Source organism: Mesoplodon bidens (genome assembly GCF_964165515.1).
Source record: "Mesoplodon bidens genome assembly, chromosome: 7".
Lineage (NCBI taxonomy): Eukaryota > Metazoa > Chordata > Mammalia > Artiodactyla > Ziphiidae > Mesoplodon > Mesoplodon bidens.
The window spans coordinates 79,398,512-79,419,279 of NC_138164.1; the positions used below are offsets into that span (position 1 = coordinate 79,398,512).

At 40.3% G+C, this 20,768-nt stretch overlaps 1 protein-coding gene across 1 annotated transcript in view; it reads left to right on the forward strand.

The window, feature by feature from the left end:
- Positions 1-18,133, forward strand: part of PIWIL4 (piwi like RNA-mediated gene silencing 4) — a gene marked incomplete at its 5' end in the record, with an annotated part of 40,921 nt that extends 22,788 nt beyond the window's left edge. Inside the window, 11 exons of the mRNA XM_081238790.1 lie at positions 984-1,101; positions 1,624-1,735; positions 4,180-4,364; positions 6,335-6,407; positions 10,018-10,218; positions 11,262-11,365; positions 13,104-13,174; positions 14,522-14,675; positions 16,604-16,729; positions 16,836-16,983; positions 17,695-18,133. Coding sequence (XP_081094916.1) covers positions 984-1,101; positions 1,624-1,735; positions 4,180-4,364; positions 6,335-6,407; positions 10,018-10,218; positions 11,262-11,365; positions 13,104-13,174; positions 14,522-14,675; positions 16,604-16,729; positions 16,836-16,983; positions 17,695-17,811 — 1,409 coding nt within the window. The 3' untranslated portion in view covers positions 17,812-18,133. The remainder of the gene's footprint in view (positions 1-983; positions 1,102-1,623; positions 1,736-4,179; positions 4,365-6,334; positions 6,408-10,017; positions 10,219-11,261; positions 11,366-13,103; positions 13,175-14,521; positions 14,676-16,603; positions 16,730-16,835; positions 16,984-17,694) is intronic.
- Positions 18,134-20,768: the final 2,635 nt, after the last annotated feature.

Below are 20,768 nucleotides of genomic sequence, written 5' to 3' on the forward strand. Positions count from 1 at the left end.
CACTAATTTAACCCATGGAGGATGACCCTTAAGTTATTTATTTCATCATAGAGGAAGTGGAAGGTTAGAGTGCTCTTTGGAAATTGCTCAGCACAGTGAAAACTATCTATTTCCTTTATCTCGTGTATTCTATTTGTTAATTTGATGTTAAAATGGTCCCCATATATTTTCCTAAAGCCAACCTGTTCTTCCCCATTTTTTGAACTTCACTAGGCTAAGAAGCCATATGATTTAATTTTCTTCAGGTATGTTCTTTGAGTGGTGCCAAAATGCTCCTTATTTTCTTTTTGCATAAGCTTCCAGAAGGTAATCTTCGCTCTATAGTAGAATCTGAATAACTGTCTCAGGTACTTTTAATCATGTTCGTCTGATTACCAGGGTGAGACTAAGGGTGGACTTTCTACTTTTTACACTTTGTATTGCTCAAATCAGTTATCATGTGTATGTATTTCTTTTGTGATTAGAAAAGTTAACAAGGACATCATCCTTGCAGGGAGGGATGCCCATTCTTAGTGGTACTATGACATCCCAGGTCTGCACAGTCCCCATGGTGACCTCTAGCCACACGTGGTCACTGAGCACTTGACACATGACTAGTGCGACTGAGGGGCTGGTTGGGGAAGTGCTGTAACTGTCAAATACAGACTGGATGCCTAAGACGTAGTATGAAAAGAAAAGGGAAACTACCTCATTAACAAACTTTTCATATTGGCTGCATGTTGAAATGATAATATTTTGGATATATTGAGTTAAATAATACATACTATTTGAATAATTGCATCTGTTTCTTTTTGGCTTTTTTTTAATGTGGCTACTAGAAAATTTTAAATGACATGTGGCTTGCATTGCTGGCAGATGGTGCTATCCAGACAGTGAATCTGATTCAGTTTAAGTGAAAACTTTTATTACCCTGTGCCTGAGATGGGCTGGGGTTACATCAAGGACTGTTCATTTTTCACTTTGTTTTCATTCACGTTGAATAGGGCTGCCTGGCCAGGCAACATCTGATTTCCAGCTGATGAAGGCTGTGGCTGAAGAAACGCATCTCAGTCCTTTGGGAAGGCAGCAGCGCCTGGCCAGGCTCGCAGATGATATCCAGAGGTACAGGGACATCTCCACATCCAGACGCTTCACAATATCTCTTTAGTGATAAGTTTGTTATCGGCGATAATATCTCACCTTTATTGAGCACTTAACATGTGCCAGGCAGTGTGGTAGTACTCTCCATGTATTGTCATGTTTAATTTTTACATCAGCCCTATGAAGTAGTTAATTAGTCCTACCTTTTGCCAATAAGGAAACCATGGCTTTAAAATATTTCAGAGTTTGCTCAAGGTCACATGTTATTAAATGTCAGCACTCGGAGTTGAAGTCTGGTGTGTCTGGCTCAAAGTCCCATTTTGCTAACCAGTGAGCCACACTGGGAGCCTTTCCATCCCTGTGTGTCCCCCATGGTTGCAGTCTTCCTATAATTCTCTTGAGCAGGGAAAAAAATGGTGAGTAGAAATAGAAGTCAGGAACCCTAAAAGAATCAGAATAATTAAGTTGTAATTTTATCTCTAATGATTAAAATTCTTTAGAAAGTAAGTCCTTTAATGATTTAAAGCTCAACTCTATCAACAGAAACAAGGATGCCCGTTTTGAGCTGGAGACCTGGGGCCTGCATTTTGGATGCCAGATGTCTCTGACTGGCCGGGTTGTGCCTTCAGAAAAAATAATAATACAAGACCACACAGTAAGTGCAGTGATTTTATTTTCATTTAAAAGTATTTTCTTGAACGTGTGTCAGTTTGATCATATGCCAGAATGACTAGTGGGCTTATAATAGAATATTCATTTGGTTTCTCCATGGCCATGTCCCTGCCCTTCCTTTGTTCTAAACCTCCAGGTCCCTATGTTTTCCTTTTTAATCCAAGTGTACTTTTGAAAGGCTTAGCGGCACCCAGCGGACATAATTTAGGTCAGTCACTGTGATGTGGTGTCACATTTAAAGATGCATTAGAAAATGGTATTTCAAGCCATTGCAATCAAAACATGCCAACCTATTATTGTGTGTTGTAGTACTCTTACATCACTTAAAAAAAATCTATGGTACCTGAGAAAATTCTTTTAACTGCTGAAGATTAATTCCAATAGACTATATTTCCTGGTACCTGAGTTCTTTTTTTCTTCCCCAAAGTAAAGTGCTGCTCAGTTGGCATAAACATGAAGAAATTTGCACAGAGCCCATCCCAGCCACGGCATTTAGGCAGAGAGGCATTCTGAAATCTGGAGAGACAAATCATTGCTTCTTTGGGGCTTCCATTTAAAAATGAACCTATTTTATGCAAAAATTGCGCATTCTCTTTCTACTTTTCCCCTCTGTTTTGCCCATTTTTAAAGTCAATTACATTTCATTTTTAAAGGCACTCTTCTTGCCTTTATTTGATATAATAACTAAGCCAACGTGTCAAAACTAATGACTGAGCAAACGAATGGTTTTTTGTTGGCAGAATGGAGATTTTTCTCATCATTTCTTTTTGGTAATCTATCCAAACAACCGAAACCCTTATTGGAGAAGCTGAAGAAAAACTACTTTAAAAGCAGAACAAAACAAAACTTTGTCAAGTCCTAAAATGTAGACCCCCATGAAGATCTTGTTCAGGAGTCAGTAAAGAGAAGCTCAGTTTCAGTTCCACAACGTGAAGTGAGATGGGAAATAGTTAAAATGGTCTGTCTCATCATCTCTAGGTAAAGTCACATTTGTCAGAGCTTTGTTTGCATTTTTTGGCCTGGAAACAGGTCTCCATAGGAGAAGGGGCACTGAAGTGGAGAACCCGCCCCCTAGAGGCGATGGTGGGTGGGCTAGAGGTGGCTGTGTCCTCGACTTCTCAGCTGATCCTGCTTTCTGGAAATTGGGTTCGAGGAGCTGAGTACACTAAAGGTTCACAGGCTTCAGGGTGGGTCGTGGCCATTTGTCCTGGGCCCCCTGCCAGCCCATACAGGTAGGAGTGTAGGTGAGAGAGCTGTGGCTCTCCTCACACTGGTTGTAAAGGGAAGGAACGAATCCTAGCTCCAGACAGAAGCCTTTATGGAGGCCTAGCCCTTCCCCTTCATTCTCAGGCTAAGGTTGCTTCCTGAAGCTGAGCCCCTGCCTGGCCACTGTGAGATTGGCTGGGACCTGGAAGTCAGAGTGCTTGCTGGAAAGGGCCCTGGTTGCAAAGACAAGAGCAGTATTCTAAACCTTCAGTGCCACCAGCTGGCTCCATAGCCCTTTTCAGCCACGTCTTTGGAACCTGTAAAACAAGGGGATTGCAATGCTTCTTAAATGGTAATGTGCAGATGAATCACTGGGGAACTTGTTAACATGCAGATTCTGATTCAGTGGGTCTGGGATGGGGCCCAGGACTCTGCATTTCTAACGAGCTCTCAGGAGATAGCCATGCTGCTACAGGGCAACACTTTAAGTAGCAAGAGATTAGATTGCAGTGTTTTTTTAAATTCTAACAGTGACTCTTCCTGGTTTACCACACCAAGAACATTTCCATTTGATTCCAGTCCATGGATATAAACAGAAGGCTAGGGACCAGTCTAAAGTCTCCCCTCTTCAAGTCAGGGAGCTTGTTTTTCCTGGTCACCTGGGAACCTTCCAAAGAATGAGAAAGGAGCTTGTGTCCTGGCCTCATCTTTGCTCCTAGACGTATCTACTCTTGGCATAATGTATAGTCTTTAATTGTAGGGTTTGTTAGTTTCATTATGATGACCTGCATTGTGTCAGTCATCAGCATTTTCTATTTGAGATATCTAGGTACCTAAAGCAAAGAGACCAAACTGGACAGCCAGTAGCCTGAGCCATTCATAGTAAAGCTCGTAGACTTTTAGAGCTGGAAGGGAACCTAGAGATTTGAACCAGACACCTTTCTTTGCCCACAGCAGAGCCCCCTGAAGTAAAGGGACTTGCCAAGGATCTGCAGGCAAGGAACGGCTAACCTGGGATGATGCTGAGACCTCCACTCCCAGGAAGCACATGTGTTGTGTTCACATGTGCAGCGCTTGTATCTGTGTTTTAAGTCTGAGAATAGCAAACTGTACTAAATAGTTCTGTTATGACAAATATGAACTATTTCCACACTGTCTTTTTTATTTAATTGTTCTCTGAGTAAATTTGTTCAACCCTTTCACAATCATTATTTTTCTCAGTGTCAACCTGTGTCCGCGGCTGACTGGTCCAAGGATATGCGAACTTGCAAGATTTTAAGTGCGCAGTCTTTGAATAAATGGTTGGTTATATGTAGCAACAGAGCTGAAAGTGTGATGGAGAGCTTTTTGAACTGCTTGAGAAGAGTTGGAAGGCCCATAGGATTTAATGTGGACCACCCCAAAATGTGAGAAGATGCAGAAAATCATCCTAACTTTTTTCAGATATTAATTTGGTTTGGTTAAAAGATAGGAGATAATGGCTGATATAGCTACAAAAGTTTTTTTTTTTTAATGTCAGTAAAGTTTCCTAACGTAGAGTGCCAAGCAGTTATAAGTAGGTAGATTTGGCAATGATTAAATTTTTATCCAGTTGAAATGTATTTTATGTTGGTCTTTATAAAACTTTATTTTCATAGTTCTTCCTAGGCAGTACTCTCATTATCTCAACGTCTTTCCAGTACTAGTTGGGGTATAAATCCTTAATAAATCCATATATTGCCTCCTCAGTTTCTTGTCTTAATTCTTCCATATCACTTATTTATTAAACTGAACAGCAAACAGGATATTAACAAATAAATGTTGCATTTCCTGACTTATTTGATAGATTTTATGTTTTAAATTTTAATGTAAGAATAGATCTGAAATAAGCTTTTCTTATTCTGTTCTTGTAGCATAAGATTAGTCATCTAGATAGTTTCTGATAGAACCAGGTCATTCATTTAGCCTTTGAACATTTGAGTATCTGCCCTCCATACTAAATGCTATGCTGTTTGCATGGGATGAGATAAATATGATGCTTTCAATTTAATAAGGGATCCATTCATATACAGCCACGCTCAAAGTCGAATATTGTTTTGCTTTAGAAAAGCCATAAAGTTGGTCATACCTTACTTCATTGAGCTCGTTATGCATAAAAAAGAGCAACAGATACTTCTTTTTCTTTGTTGTAGTGGAGGTGCAAATGTCCTAAATTGTCAGGGTGGGAAGTTATTCTTTAAACACTGGTTACTAATTAATTACATCAGCAGCATAAGCATTGTTGAAAACCATAGCTGTTCCCAAAGTCTCATTTTACACTGTAGTATAGAATTCTTCTCTTATCAAATCTGTTAACAAATCGCCTGGTTTGAGTTTCACCTGCTCTAATTTCTCTTAACCCATGAAGTAATAAGGCAGGAAAAGATTCATGAAAGAAGCCACAGTCCCAGAACCTGGGCTGGCATCACAGGCTTTTTCTCACCCAAATTCCAACAAGCCCATGCCTGTGTTCGGTTCTTGGCCTGTTTTATTTGAAAGCTCATATTTTAGTCCATCCTTTTTTTCCCCTATGAAGTATCCATTTACTTACTAGATTTATATGTGTAGTTTTCTTCCATCTGAAACAACGTTGCTGGCCACTCCTGTTAGAACCAGCAAGCGGCAGACAGTGGTCCTGCCACCTGCTGGTCTACTTTCAAAAGGCCACTGGGTATTGGGAAAGTCCAATTATATAGACATATGAGAGGCTGAACCTATGTCAAGAAAACAGAGCTAAAAATTCTTCTGCGTGGCAATTTTTTCCTGTAACATATGGCCCCAATATAATGTAACCACAGAACTTATAACTGATAAGTATTGATACTTGTCCACTGATTGATTGATTATGGCTAAATATTCCAGGCTCCGCACAGTGTGCCATTAAGGAAAAAAAAATGTTTTAGTATGAATCATACAGATTAGCTGAATATCTTGATCTCATTAACTTAATGATTTTTATTTTAAAGTTCCCAGGGAGATTCAGAATTAGAGAATTGTTAATCCCAGTTTAACTTGAACTCTGTTTCAGTCATTTGATATTGAGACTTGTGGTTTCAGAAGTTCACTTTCAACTCCATTTTGAACAACAGAATTGTTCAAATAGAATCTGTAGGGACTCTATACAATGGAGAAAATTTCATTTTTCACCAAACTTTTTTAAGTTAATAAAAATGGTAATGAAATGTTTCTGGCCTCTCATGTGTGGGAGAAGCAATTTTAGACTCAAAAGGTTTCACTTTAATGATTTTGTCCTCAAATTATAGTCTGTTATAAAAATCAACTAATATTATTTTTAGTTCTATATGATTATGTGCTACTAAGGGAACTATGCATTTTCAAAATTAATCTTTTTCTGTAGCATAAAAGTACAAGAAAATCCAGCTGCGTTTCTTCACGCTATACAGAAATATGTTGATCCTGAAGTTCAGTTGGTAAGTATAGGATAATTTTTGAGGTATAATTTTAATTTTTTCTTCATATCTAATAGCCTTGAAAGAAGGAATTTGAACATGTTCTCCCATGATATGTTTGCAAATTGCTGTGCATTTCCCCAAGCACCCAAGAAAGTATTAATCTTGATATTTTAATCAATATTTTGTTTTCCTTTCATGTTTCTAATATTAATTTCTAAATACTTGCTGTTACTCCTGTATCGGCCTCTTGGATGTCTACATATTTTCCAACTTACTGGGAGGATCATCTTTTACTCAAGATTTAAGATAAATTGACTCCCATCTTATCCCATAAGTGTTGGGGCACCCTGTGTTCTCCCCATTGTTTCAGGGGATTCTTGGAAGGTTTAAGTGTTTCCATGTCACCTATGGCCCCATGTCCCTGCCTCCTCTGAATTCTTGCCCCCTTTCATGGGTGCCTTTTCCTCCTGCATTGCATCACCCTGAGGGACACCCGCAATTGCTTCATTTCCCAAAGTATTGTGTGTGTGTGCGTGTGGTATGTGTGTATGTGTTTGTGTGTGTCCTGTGTGTGTGTGTGATGTATCTGACTTTGCTGAGGGTTTGGGGCCAAGGCATCACATGTCAACATTCCGGACAAGTTAAAATTGACATCTCTTTCTTAAAAAATCTCTCAATCATTCCTATTTCTTGGAAATGTTCTCTCAGCCTCCCACAGTACTGCAGTGCTTTTCTGTTCCATCTCCTGTCTGACCCCCATAGCTCATTCATCCCAGCTCCCAATTTTCCTATTCATAGTGCATGCAAAGCAGCTTAGCTATCTCTTTGTTTCCACAAAAAATGGCCCATAAGGATGTTAAAATACAGGAAATTATCATCCTAAGAGCATTTATTTTTCACTTTAAAAAGTAAAATCAAACTAACAGAAAAGTTGCAGGAATAGTACAAAGAACTGTAATATAGCATTCACCCAGATTCCCCAATTTTTGACATTTTATTATATTTATGATTTTCTATCATTTTCCACCTCCCTCCCTCCCTCCCTCCCTCCCTCCCTTCCTATCTATCTTATCTATTTTTTTCCTGAACCATTTGAGAGTAAGTTACAGGCGTGATGCCCATTACCTTTTTAAAAATACATTTGCACACATTTTGTACAAACAAGGTCACTCTCCTATGGAACCATAGAACAACCATTAAAATCAGGGAGCAGTACAACTAGCTAATCCACAGACTCCACTCACATTTCTCTATTTGTCCCCAAAATGTCTTCTCTGTTAAAAGGGTCTAATATGTTGCACTTAGTTTCCCTGTCTCTTTAATCTCTCCTTCAATCTGTAACAGTTCCATAGTTTTCCCTTGACTTTGATGACCTTCCAATTTTGAAGAGCATAAACCAGTTATTTTATATAATGTCCCTCAATTTGGGTTTGTCTAATGTTTCCTTATGATTAACTTCAGGTTATGCACTTTTGGCAGGAGTATCACAGCAATGATTCTGTGTTCTTACTGCATCTTACCAGGGGGGACTCCATTGATTAAGATGGTTTCTGTCAATTTTCTCCATTGTAAAGTTACACTTTTTCTCTTTGTATTTAATCAGGTTTTTTTTTTTGGTAGGGAGATACTTTGAGACTATGTAAATATCCTGTTCCTCATCAAACTTTTCCTACTAGTTTTAGAATACATTGATAATTCTTGTCTGAATCCATTACTACTCTGATGGTTGCCAAATGGTGGCTTTCTAATTTTGTACTTCCTTCTATAATTATTAGTTGACATTATAAGGAAGAGCTTTCTCTTCTTCCCATTTGTTTGTTTGTTCACATTTACATCAGTATGGATTCATGGATTCCTATTTTATTTAACCAGCTTATAGGCTATCACTACTGTTATTTATTTCGATATCCAAATTGTCCTTGGTTTTGCCAGTGGGAGCCCCATTCAAGCTGACTTCTGTGTCTTTTTGACACCTTCCCATCTTTCTTGGAACCCTTCCTTACTGTCTGGCACAATAAGACAATCCAGGTTAATCTAAGTTTTACTGTCTAACTCTAGAATCATATGTTTTCCCAATGAGCCCTGATCCCTTTTGGTAGAGAACAGTATTTAGAAACCAAGATCTGGGCACTGGGTGTGTTTATTTGCTACTGGGGTGTCACTGCCCCTAGGCTTTTCCAATGGGCAAAGCTAAGAAATACGTATATGTATGTGTGTGCATATATATACATACACACTTGCATCTGTTTTATTACTATATGTAGTTATGTATATATTAAAATATTTTATTAAAATTTTAAATACTAAAAACGTGTTCACGCCTCCAGTTGCAACCCAGTGCCACAGGAAAGTGTTCCCCCTTTCCATATTTGTACCTCATCTCTCTAATAGTGAGAAACATGGCCCTTATTATTCTCCACATACTTGCTTACTTCTTTATCCCTGGTGTGTAACCAGTCTCACTTGACTCCCACCTTCTTTTGGTCCTGGTCCCCATTGGGCTATTCCTTGTTCTGCCACCTACCTTGCTTAACCCCAGACTCATGGGATGGAAGGCAGGAAACCCCCCTAAGAGAATTTTTCTGATAATTTAAAAATATTTTCCCAACTTTATATATATAATTAAGTGTAAATAATTTTAGCCCTTGACATTATGATAATGAACAGCCCTATAGGTGAAAAATATCACTTTGTTTTCTGTTAATCATGACAGTGCCTATCTTTTCTGTAATTTGGGTGTTTTGAAAGTAGAAAATAAAACATAGGAAGGAGATGGAGTTAGGCCAGGAGAGGGCCTTCTGTGAGGGAAGTACCTGATGGGAAGTAGAGGCAGTGAGAGAGAAGGGTGGAATTTAAAAATACCAGAGCACCTGAAGCTTCTTTTTCCTTATTTTCCTTCCCCTCATACCTTACACTCAAGTCCAAGTTAAAAAATGTGTTGCTGCTTCTTCCTTTTATTTTGCCTGTCCAGTGCCTAATGGGAAAAAGACCACAATTCAAGCTAATTCTCCACTTTGCTTATCTGTGGATGAAGTTGGGGAGGAGGCAGTGGGGATGATAGCTGGAGACCTACAGGGAAGGATCACTGCAGTAAGGGAGGCAGCTGGAGGAAGAGCTATGATGGAAGGGAATTTGAGGAGACTGGCAGAATCAAATTGGCAGAGAAGCAAGGAGGAAGGAAGAGCCAAGGGAAGTGGTAGGGTTGGAGGGGGGCTTTGCAGAGTGGATGGCTGATGAGAAGACATTTCAAATGGCTTAGATTCATTGCTCTTTAAAGGCCATTTAAGAGAAGAACTGTAGGGGCAGTTCCCTGGTGGTCCAGTGGTTAGGACTTGGTGCTTTCACTGCCGTGGCCCATGTTCGATCCCTGGTCAGGGAACTAAGATACTGCAAGCTGTGTGGTGTGGCCAAAAAAAAAAAAAAAAAAAAAGAACTGTGGGTATGTTAATATTTGCTTCTTGGGAACTTAAGGGCAAAAGATGTTTGCATCCATATATTCTGGGTTTTTTAAAGCTTCCTCTGAACATAAGTCCTCTGAACATAAGCTTCCTCTGAACAAAGTTTGCATGACTGGTACTAGTGTACTTTTCTTCTGTTTTTTTTTTTTTTTTTTTTTTTTTGCTTTCAGGTAATGTGTATTCTGCCTTCTAATCAGAAGAGCTATTATGATTCTATTAAAAAATATTTGAGCTCCGACTGCCCAGTCCCCAGCCAGTGTGTGCTTGCTCAGACGTTGAATAAACGGGGGATGATGATGAGCATCGCCACCAAGATTGCCTTGCAAATGACCTGTAAACTCGGAGGCGAGCTGTGGGCTGTGGAGATCCCTGTGAGGAACCATCACTCTCTTTCTTTTAGTCATCAATCTATCTATTAATGAATTTAAAAAATTAAATCAAAGTAGGAGGAGATATTTTTCACGTGATCCTAGAAATATTTGCTTTGTTGGGTTGGTTGGTTGTATGTTTGTCTGCTCTGGGCTCCATTACACCAGCCATTGGGAGGGTATCCAGAAGGTGAGGCGTGGCCCCTGTTCTCATGGAGCTTCAGTTAAGCTAATAACAAAATCTTTTGTGAAAGAGAATCTAGTTTGGCATCGACTTGGAGACACTTGATTTGGAGCCTCCCAGCCGTGGTTTAAAATCTGTGCTCCATGGCCTCTGCCTTTACCTGCTTTTAGCAGGGTAATACTTTGCAGAGTAGCCTTGCACCCTGGATGGGATGCCCCCACCTCCCCAGAGCTTGGAGAACTGGCAGAGCCTGTGATACAAACCTCCAAGTTGTGTTGGGAACTGAGAAAATCTTCTCCTCTTTCCTGAACTATGGCCACCATGGGAGGAAGTGAGGAGGGTGAGGAATGAGGGAATGTTGCCTATTCCTTTAACCAGGATGTACAAGGTTACCCCCAGCTGCCCCTCCTGGCGGGCTTAGACAAGTGAGGATTCCTTAGAGAGCTGAAGAATGGGGAAAGGAATTTCCCTTCAGATTCCTTCAGCCTAGAGACAGGATAAATGGATGGGCCACTTTACCAGAATCTCTTGAGCCACTGATGGCCCTTGCCCACCCCCATAAAGGATGGTGGCCATTTTTTTATTACAATGAGTCTCTTAAGCAAAGTATGTACTATATTGTTCTCTCCATCTTTTTGTTTTTTGTTTTTTGTTTGAAGCAGGTTCTTATTATTCCCTCCATCTTTAAGTTTCTCTGATTTCTGGTTTAATAATCTGCCTCATCTCAACCTTGATCTCCCTGGCACATAGCTTAACTTAAATAATTCAATAACTAGGGACAGTCTTTTGAAAACTTCATATTACATCATTGCTTGGGAAAATACCTCATTCCATTAAATCATGAAAAATTTTAATTTTACAGTTAAAGTCCCTGATGGTGGTTGGTATTGATGTCTGTAAAGATGCGTTCAACCAGGAAATGGTGGTGGTTGGATTTGTGGCCAGTATTAACCCCAGGATCACCAGGTACTTTTAAAATTACCCTAACATATTCTTCAGTTATTTAGACTATTACTTGTGGTTTAACTAAAGACTTTACAGCAAGGAATAGTTTGTATTCTTCACTCATTTTTAAAATATGGATACTTATGGTCATAAATTATACTTACATATATAAATGTGATGGATAATATTGGGGTAAAATGTAGCTTCATTAAAAAACTATTTTTATACATACATTAGGACAAGCTATTGCTTGTATGTAAATCATATTCCCCAAATGATGGCCGTGTAGAAATTCTTGTGCATTTGTTTTCTGAACACCTGCACTGTATTGGGCTCCATACTAGGAAGTTTACATACACGATGTCAAGCAGTTGAGAATCAGATTGCCTGGATTTATATCCTGATCTGTCACTTACCTATTCAGTAAATGCTCAAGACATGCTTGCTGTTATCGTTGTTTTTAATGCTTGCAGAAACTTGATGTGGTGGTTGTTTACACAGCTATTAAAAACATAGGCAAGGGGCTTCCCTGGTGGTGCAGTGGTTGAGAGTCCGCCTGCCGATGCAGGGGACACGGGTTCGTTCCCCGGTCCGGGAAGATCCCACATGGCGTGGAGTGGCTGGGCCCGTGAGCCATGGCCGCTGAGCCTGTGCGTCCGGAGCCTGTGCTCTGCAATGGGAGAAGCCACAACAGTGAGAGGCCCGCATACCGCAAAAAAAAAAAAAAAAAAAAAAAAAAAACATAGGCAAGGATGAGGGATAACACATTAAGCATTGACTCATAGTACATGTTAAATTGTAGTTCTTAGAAGTGTTTCAATATTCATAACTAAACAATGTGTTTTGAGGCTGTTTTGAACCATGTTTTCTTCCTAGAATTAAGCTATGTGATTTACTCCACTAAACTGTGATCAGGTATATATTTGGGATTGTGGGAAACAGGAAAAGCAGCAATGTAACTGCATGCCTTTGACTTCAGTCCAGGTTGTATGAGATCCCTGTTCTGTGTGCCACTTCCTTAATCAAGCACATAAGGGACTTCCGGCTTGTTAGAAGCATTTCTAATTGCATCATTCTTATTGCACAGATTTAGAGAACTGGAATAATGTGGACACATATATACCACTAAGTCATGATCTTCATTTTCCAAGTGCTCTTAATGAATAATTTTAGCAAGAGAACTTGCTTCTGAAATCTAAATTTGTTAATCATGTTAAGATTTCAATTCCCAAAAGCTTACCTATAGAAATGAAGTTTATGCTTGAGAAATCTTTGAATATTTTTAAAGTAGATCTGCTAAACTAATAAATTCCCTTATAATAATAGTGTAGTGGCCTCTATTTATCAATGCTTATTATGTACCAAGTGCTGTGCTAAGTACTTTACATATATTATCTAGTTTAATTTTTACAACAACCCTATGAGGTACTAACTACCTTACTATCTTATAAATTTCCTTGGCACAAATGAGGAAACTGAGGCTTAGGTTCACATAGCAAAGTCACATAGCTGGTGAGTATACCAGCCAGGATTTGAACCCAGAGACGTCTGATGCTAGCACTGTGCTTTTAGTTTCTCGTATCAATAAATTTTATTTGGTGGGGGGCTGGTGAGGGAGAGCATTTTAATATAATTGTGATCATACAGTGTATATAAAATTATGAACATTAATTTACTTATGTCTATTTCTTAATACTAATGCATGCTTAGAATAGAAATTTTGAAATCGAACTTTACTTTTGTTCTTTGCTTACTTTAGATGGTTCTCCCGCTGTATCCTTCAGAGAACAATGGCTGATGTTGCAGATTGCTTGAAAGTTTTCATGACTGGTACTAAAAATGTAACAATGGGGGTGGGCTCCAAGCACTGTTCTTTCAGACCCAAAATTCATAAGCCTCTAGCAGACCAGACAGGTGGAAACAGACTTCTCAAGCCTGCCTGAGTTGACTGGCACCCAGTAGGAGACCCTGAAGTTGTGGCTGGACTCAAGCTAACAGACAGGCTCTGTAGAATGTACATTTGTGTCTGTGTGTGATAAACTAAAAGCCAGGAGGAAAAAAAGTTTGTAGCTGCTGGTGGCTCTTGCAAGCAGTTTGAAGGTCAAAATAAACCTGCCCTGGAGGAGCAAGGATTATGAACCAGCATTAGGTCTAGAAATAGGAGGGAAGCTTTTGGGACTGGGATGGGGATGCTGACAAATCAAGTGTGGCATGGCAGGAGAAGATAGGATAAACAGCAGATGGGGAGGGTGCCCTCCTTACAATGGGATGCAGTAGAAAGAGGGGGTCTGGGGTTCCCATGCCCTTTCCAACTCTGGTCTGAATCTGGCTTGGTCATTCCCTAGCAATGTGACCTGTGCAAATCGTCCCAACTATAAACTTTGGGGGGTCATAAATACTTGTTTCTAAAAAAGGTGAATTTGGTGACATATTTTGGTAGTGGACTTACATATATGGTCATCTTCTATCAAACTAAAATGAATTTCCTGGACAATAAACTCTCCTAAAACAATGGTGCCATATATGCATGAAAAGAAATATTTTATCATATTACTTTCCCCTCACTTCAAAACCTTAGTAGCAGTTATGAAAAGTTTCTGTTGGGTAGGAGTTACTGCCTGGTTTCTGCTCTTTAGGCAATTTCTTAGAGCGAGTGGAAATTTTTCAGAGTTCATATTGTCAGCAAGACTGATGGGTGAGTCCATGTGAAGAGATGCTTTCAGAGGAACAGCCAAGTCTTTTCCTTATGTTTTCATATTTATGCTCATTAGAGAAGAAATTTACATAAAATTACCCAGTCTATCCTTATTGAGAGGATTTATAGATTTAAAGAAACTAAATTAGTATTAATTTGGGTTTGGGAAATTTGTACGTCTATTGCATGAATTAAATTTTAATTTATTGCTTAAATATTAAAATTTTACTAAAGAGATATGCTAAGTTTGAGAATATATTATGCCATAGAAACCATAATGATTCCTTAAATAGCAGAGTTGCAGGAATGTTCTGGAAAGGTAACCATTTTTATATTATTGCAAATACAACCCAAATTAGGTATTACCCTATCTTATCATGGTCTGAACTAGCAAGCTATTTAAATGTTGAAATCTATGGGAATGTTATTCTTTGTTGGCATCAGGCAAGTCATTCTTTTCTTACTAACACCAAATCCTGCAGGGGCACTGAACAGATGGTACAAGCATAACCACGGTTTGCCAGCACGGATAATTGTGTACCGTGACGGTGTAGGGGATGGTCAGCTAAAAACACTCATTGAATATGAAGTTCCACAGCTACTGAGCAGTGTGACAGAAGCAAGTTCAAATACCAGGTATCAAATTAGTATCCTTTCCCCACTTCCAGTTCTAGCACATTCATCGCAACTATTAAAATTACTATATGCCAGCATCTCTTTATTTTTTCCCATGCAGTTAAGTTTCACTCCGTTTCTGCATTATGCGAGTACCACCAACCCTAGATTGGAGGGTAGTTGGGATGGTATTATGTAAATAGTCTGGGTGGTATGAGCTTTTGGGGACCCTGGGTCGGGGCAGCAGCAGAAGGCGGGAATCCTCCAGAGCACCTGGCACTGAGATTCAGCAGGAAGCCTGCAGGACTGCTGGCAGGTGAAGATGCTTCATACCTATTAACATGCTAGGGAAAAAAACAAGCTGTGGTTTCAAATTTGAGGCCTAAATCAACACACAGGGCAAAAGCCTCTGACATGCAGGCACTGATGTGCAGCTCAGGTCTGCAGAAGGTGCTGAGAGTGGTATGTGTGCTGTGAAAGCTGGGCTGCATGTGAAAATCAGACCATGCTAAACACCAGGTACCTTGCTCTGCTGTCACATTTCTAGATTCAATGTCTTGGTATATTTTCCTCCATGACTGTGTCAAGTGTTAAGTGCAAGAAAAATGTTAGAACTAGAAAACGGAGGAGGATGACAATCTTAAGTTGGCTTCTTAAAATCCTCAGAAAGCATCTTATTCTGTTGTGCATAGAGCTTGGTCTGTAGGGTTACAATGTCATCACCACTGTCAACCAAAGTGTCGCAGCCACGAGCCCCAAAGGAGCTGAGCCTTGACCTCATTAGTGACCATCAGAAAGGAGGGAGAGAATCATAGTTTGGAGGCAGAACCACCTTTAGCTGTATCCAAACTGTCAGAGCCAAAATTTCTCATTCCCCGCTGACCTTGGGTTAGTTAGATTTTATTAAGAATCACCTCCATGCAATTTGGGGATCACAGGAGTAAATTTAGCAGCTGACGGTGCTAAGGAGTTAGTTCTCCTGCACTATAACATCAACTTTTAAAAAGTTTCAAGATTGAAAACATTAATACTCTATTTTTTAAATAATTAAAACACTTAGGGCTTCCCTGGTGGCACAGTGGTTGAGAGTCCGCCTGCCGATGCAGGGGACACGGGTTCGTGCCCCGGTCCAGGAGGATCCCACATGCCGCGGAGCGGCTGGTCCCGTGAGCCATGGCCGCTGAGCCTGCGCGTCCGGAGCCTGTGCTCCGCAACGGGAGAGGCCACAACAGTGAGAGGCCCGCATGCCGCACAAAAAAAAAAAAAAAAAAAATTAAAACACTTAAAGTGAAATTTCAGTGACCCTTGCATCCTAGAGGTTTCTTCCATGATGGGTGAATGTTTGGATTTGGATTTTACCAAATACTGACTTAACACTTGGTCATTTAGCATTTGGCCCATATGTGTATGTGGACTGTCCACCGATCCTCCCAGGTGCGTGTTCTGCAGGATTCAGAAGCGTTGATTTGAAGAATAAGAGGAACTTCTGGTTCTTCCTTTGCTATTCAGAAATTGAGAAGAGTAAAGGTGAAAATAGAGAGATGATTGCTAATGGGAAGAAAATCTTGTCTCCATGGATAATTCTGAAAACTCTTTCTTTAGAAGTGCTGACTGTGGTTTATTGTCCTGTGAACCACTCTTCCCTGTCTCCCTTCAGTGATATAAATTGGTCAAAGGACTGAGCATACTACGCTTTTGCAACAAATGAAGACAATCCTTGATTTCAAAAACTGTTTGTGTCTCTGGGGGAGGGGAGATTGGGGGTAATTTTTCTTTTCTTTGTTTTGCAATGTTCTGCCGATCAATTAATTTATTTCATTTTAAAATTACCAAAAAAATATATAAATAAATAGAAAGTTGCATGGCTTGGTTTAGTTCTCTCCATATTACTTATTTATTTATTTATTTACTTACTTATTAATTAATTATTTTGCCTCTCTTGTTCCAAGCCCCAAACTGTCAGTGATCGTGGTCAGGAAGAAGTGCACGCCACGATTCTTGACGGAAACAGGCCGAACTCCGCAGAACCCACCACTTGGCACCATCGTGGATTCAGGAGCAACGCGGCCTGAATGGCAAGTCTGTTAGAAAACCCGTTTGTAACAAAGCTTCGACTGTGTGTGGTCAGGTTTGGTCCTGTTCTGCGAGCCTTCTTTCTCACAGTCCTTCTTTTCCCCTCAGGTATGACTTCTACTTGATCAGCCGGGTCGCCTGTCGGGGAACCATTAATCCCACCTACTATAATGTCATTTATGATGACAACGGTCTGAAGCCCGACCACATGCAGAGACTCACATTCAAACTGTGCCACCTCTACTACAACTGGCCAGTGAGTGACACCTGTTTATTTAGGTACAGAGTGGTACTCAAGGTGCCTACCAGGGAATTGTCACCCGATTCACCTTTGTGTCCCAACCCCTGGCACAATGCCTGATTTTCCACAAAGAAGGGATGAATGAATGAATGAGTGACTTCTTAAGTCCACAGTGGATGAAACCCACTCTATCATAGGCATAAAATAGCAGTAACTCTATAATGCATTAGCATTGATAATTTTTCTAGAAGACTTTATTATATACATTTTCTTATGCCAGCCTGGGAGGAAATCAGGGTATTGTTATTTCCAAGTTACAGATGAGGCAATTGAAGACAAGTCAGATGTTGTGTCGGTGGGAAAGTAACAGGCTTGGCTCTGTTCTGTATTCCTATACGTTAGGCCCAGAGCTGCTCACCAAGTCCAAAGCCAAGATTTGCTCTGAGCCCCTTGGAACATCAAGTCGTAGGAAACTTAGATCAGCCCTAAGCATGTGGCTTGCAGGTCCCAGCACCGGGAAGCCAGTCTGGCCCTCTCTGCTCTCCCATCTTGCTCAGTGAATTTAAGTTCCCAGGAGAAAGGGTGCCCTTTGTTGATTGGGTTTGGTTCCAGTTGACTTACATTCTATCGTGTATAAAACTAGTGGATGAAAAAACTCAGGAAAAAAGTATCACTTTGAAGAGGAAGTTATCCTCTTAATCATTACAAATACTTTTTCCTCCTTAGGGCCTCATCAGTGTTCCAGCCCCGTGTCAGTATGCACACAAGCTGACCTTTCTGGTGGCACAAAGCACTCATAAAGAACCAAGTTTGGAATTAGCCAGTTCTCTCTTCTACCTGTGATGACATGAACCACGGGCATCCCTAGCGGAGGTTTCTGAGGAGTGGTTGGTGTACTTCGTACAAATCTGCCATGAGCTCGAGGCTGTGACTGGGGGAAGGAGATTCAGTTTAGTTTTAACTTACGGAAAAAAAAACCCCAAACAACTGAATCTGAAATGGTTCAAAAGAAATGTATGTTGCTTTATTTTAAAGAGTTACGTGCTTGGAGTGAATGCTCATTGTGGTGTATGGAATTAAAATGTACCATCACCTGAAAGTAATACCACAAAGCTAAATAGCTTCTAAGAAAATAAGTGTTTGCATGATGTTTTGATGGTAGGTAAACGGGGTCTACTTTCTACACTAAAATTTGCAGAAGTTTTCTTAAATTATGTTACAGAGTGTTTTGTTGAGTGGTTTAAATAGTTGTTAGAAAATAAAGAACATTCAGAACATCACATGTGTGTTTATTGCTATCCAAATTTCAGTTGGCATTTCATGTGAATTTCATTATTTAAGGGTTTTCAGCAAAGACTCTTACCCAGTAGACCACTTCACCATCACTCTTTGAGTTATATTTCTAAAAACGAATATTTCACTTATTCTCTTTTTTTGAAAATTGAAGTATAGTTAATTTACAATGTTGTGTTAGTTTCAAGTGTACAGCAAAGTGATTCAGTGATATATATATATATATATATATATATATATATATATATATATATATTCTTTTTCAGATTTCACTTGTTCTCTTAGGGAGTTTTATTTCACTTAGTAGCAACTGCTCTCATTGATGACCTTGCTTCCTACTGCACAGAAAAGACAGATGCATGAGGAGAGAACTTGCACAGGCTACCATCCCATCTACCCAGCTAAGGGCATCTCTGTGCATAGACCCTGCCCCTCGCCTCATTATCATAAATAAACTGTGTCTGCACTCCTGTGGAAAGCCCTCCGCTGGTGTACTAAATCCCGTTCCCTCTGCTCTATCAAGAGCACTGCTTTAGCAATCCTTCCCTCTCCCTTCTGCATCATCAATTTCCCTCTCACACTGGATTATTCCCATCAGCATTGTAAATATACTCTTAATTCTTCCCTATTAAAACAGAAACATTTGCCCTCCAGCTCCCACCCCATTTCTTTGCTCCTCTTTACAGAAAAATGTACCCAATTCCATACTCCACTCAGAATTTCACCACAATCACGAGGGCAAAATTGCATTTGTAAAGGTGGCCAGTGACCTCCGTTTTATTAAATCCGATGGTCAATCCTCAGTCCTCATCTTCCCTGACCTGTCACAGCATTCGACCCAGTTGGTCATTTCCTCCATCTTGAGACACTCCACGTGGCCTCTAGGATAACACTCTCCTGGTTTCTCTCCTGTTGCACCCATCACTCATTCTTAGTTTCCTTTGCTGGTTTCTCCTCATCTTCTATCCCTTTCACATGAGACTGCCCCAGGGATGAGAATATTTCGATGCAGGAAAGTTCAGAGTTCCAGATTCTTCTCCCAGGGGAGAGAGTGTGTGAAAGGATGCGGTGAAGTGGGGAGCAGAGAGCAGAAGGTTCTCTCTGAGGGATGAGGGGAAGCAGACACCAGTGCAGAGATCATTTAAAAGAGCACAGTCTTTTCCTATTTGAGAGTTTTGTCCAGGCCGGGCAAAAAGGCACCCACCATGGGTCCACTCCAGTAATAGTAACAATAACCTTTTGTGGGGTATAAGGGTGGAGGGGGGGTTAATACATTGCAGGCACAGTGACAAGCACTTTACATACACATTTACTCTTCACAACAACTATATGAATTAGGCATTATAATGACCATTTTACAGGTGGTAAAACTGAGCCATGTGGCTAACCAAAGTTTATAAAATTAATAATTGTGGAGCTAGAACTTGTCCTCAGGTGTGTTTGACTCCAAAGCCTGAGAGGTGAACCACAAGACTCTACTGCCTTAATAAAAGATAAAAAAAAAATTTCTCCCAGAGTTCTTAGATGAGGGAGTGCCTTATATGCTTTAAAGTTGGCCTTGAATAGCAAGGCTTAGAGGCAAGGCACTGTATAAATCCAGAGTGGTTGTGTTTTTGTGTTGATGTGTTTTTGTGGTTTTCTTCCTTCCAAGTACAAGGATGATGTAAAGCGCCACCAGCTAACAGCCGGCTTGTATAAACCTACATGCAGCACGTTGATGAGACAAGCCACAGGCCTATAGAGTTCTTCATCCTTTTACCTATTAAGTACTGTCCAAGGTAGTGGCTCTTTACCATTTTAACCCATCAGGGGGCACACAAGGACTGTCGTATAGGCCGAGCCCTCTGCCTTTGCCTGGTCCATGTGGTACAACAGATTGTGGAAGAATAGCCAACCCCAAGTGAGCTGCCAGAGGGCAGCATAGATTAGGAAACTCTTCATCTGAGCTCTGGTTCCAACTCTTCAACCTTTGGGATGTGATTGGGGTGTGATAGCTTCTCTATGAGACTGTTACCCAATTTGCAATATGAGAAGGGGTTGGAGTAGACCAGTAGCGCTCAACCTTGGAAACATTAGAACTTCTTATATTTAAAAGCTTTGTAAAAAAAACGGTGGCACCTGGGCCCACCTCCAGAAATAATGATTTTATTGGTCTGAGGTAAAGTCTGATCATCAGGTGATGCTGATGGTTAGCCAGGGTTGAGGACTACTGGTCTAGGGCAGCACTGCGTTTGAATCCCAGAACCACCACTTACCAGCTGTATGACCTTGGGCAAGTGACTTAACGTCTCTGAGCCTCAATGTATCTACCTGTAAAGACACCTAACAACGTTCACATTGTAGAAATGTCCTGTCTACGGTATCTGGGTTTAAACAAGAGTGCCATGTTATTGTACTTCATGAGACATGAAGTGACATAATTTAGTCAGCAAATACAGGTCCATATAATGTGCCAGGCACTATGCTAGGTTCTGAATTCTTCTACAATCTCACTTAAAGGAAAGCTT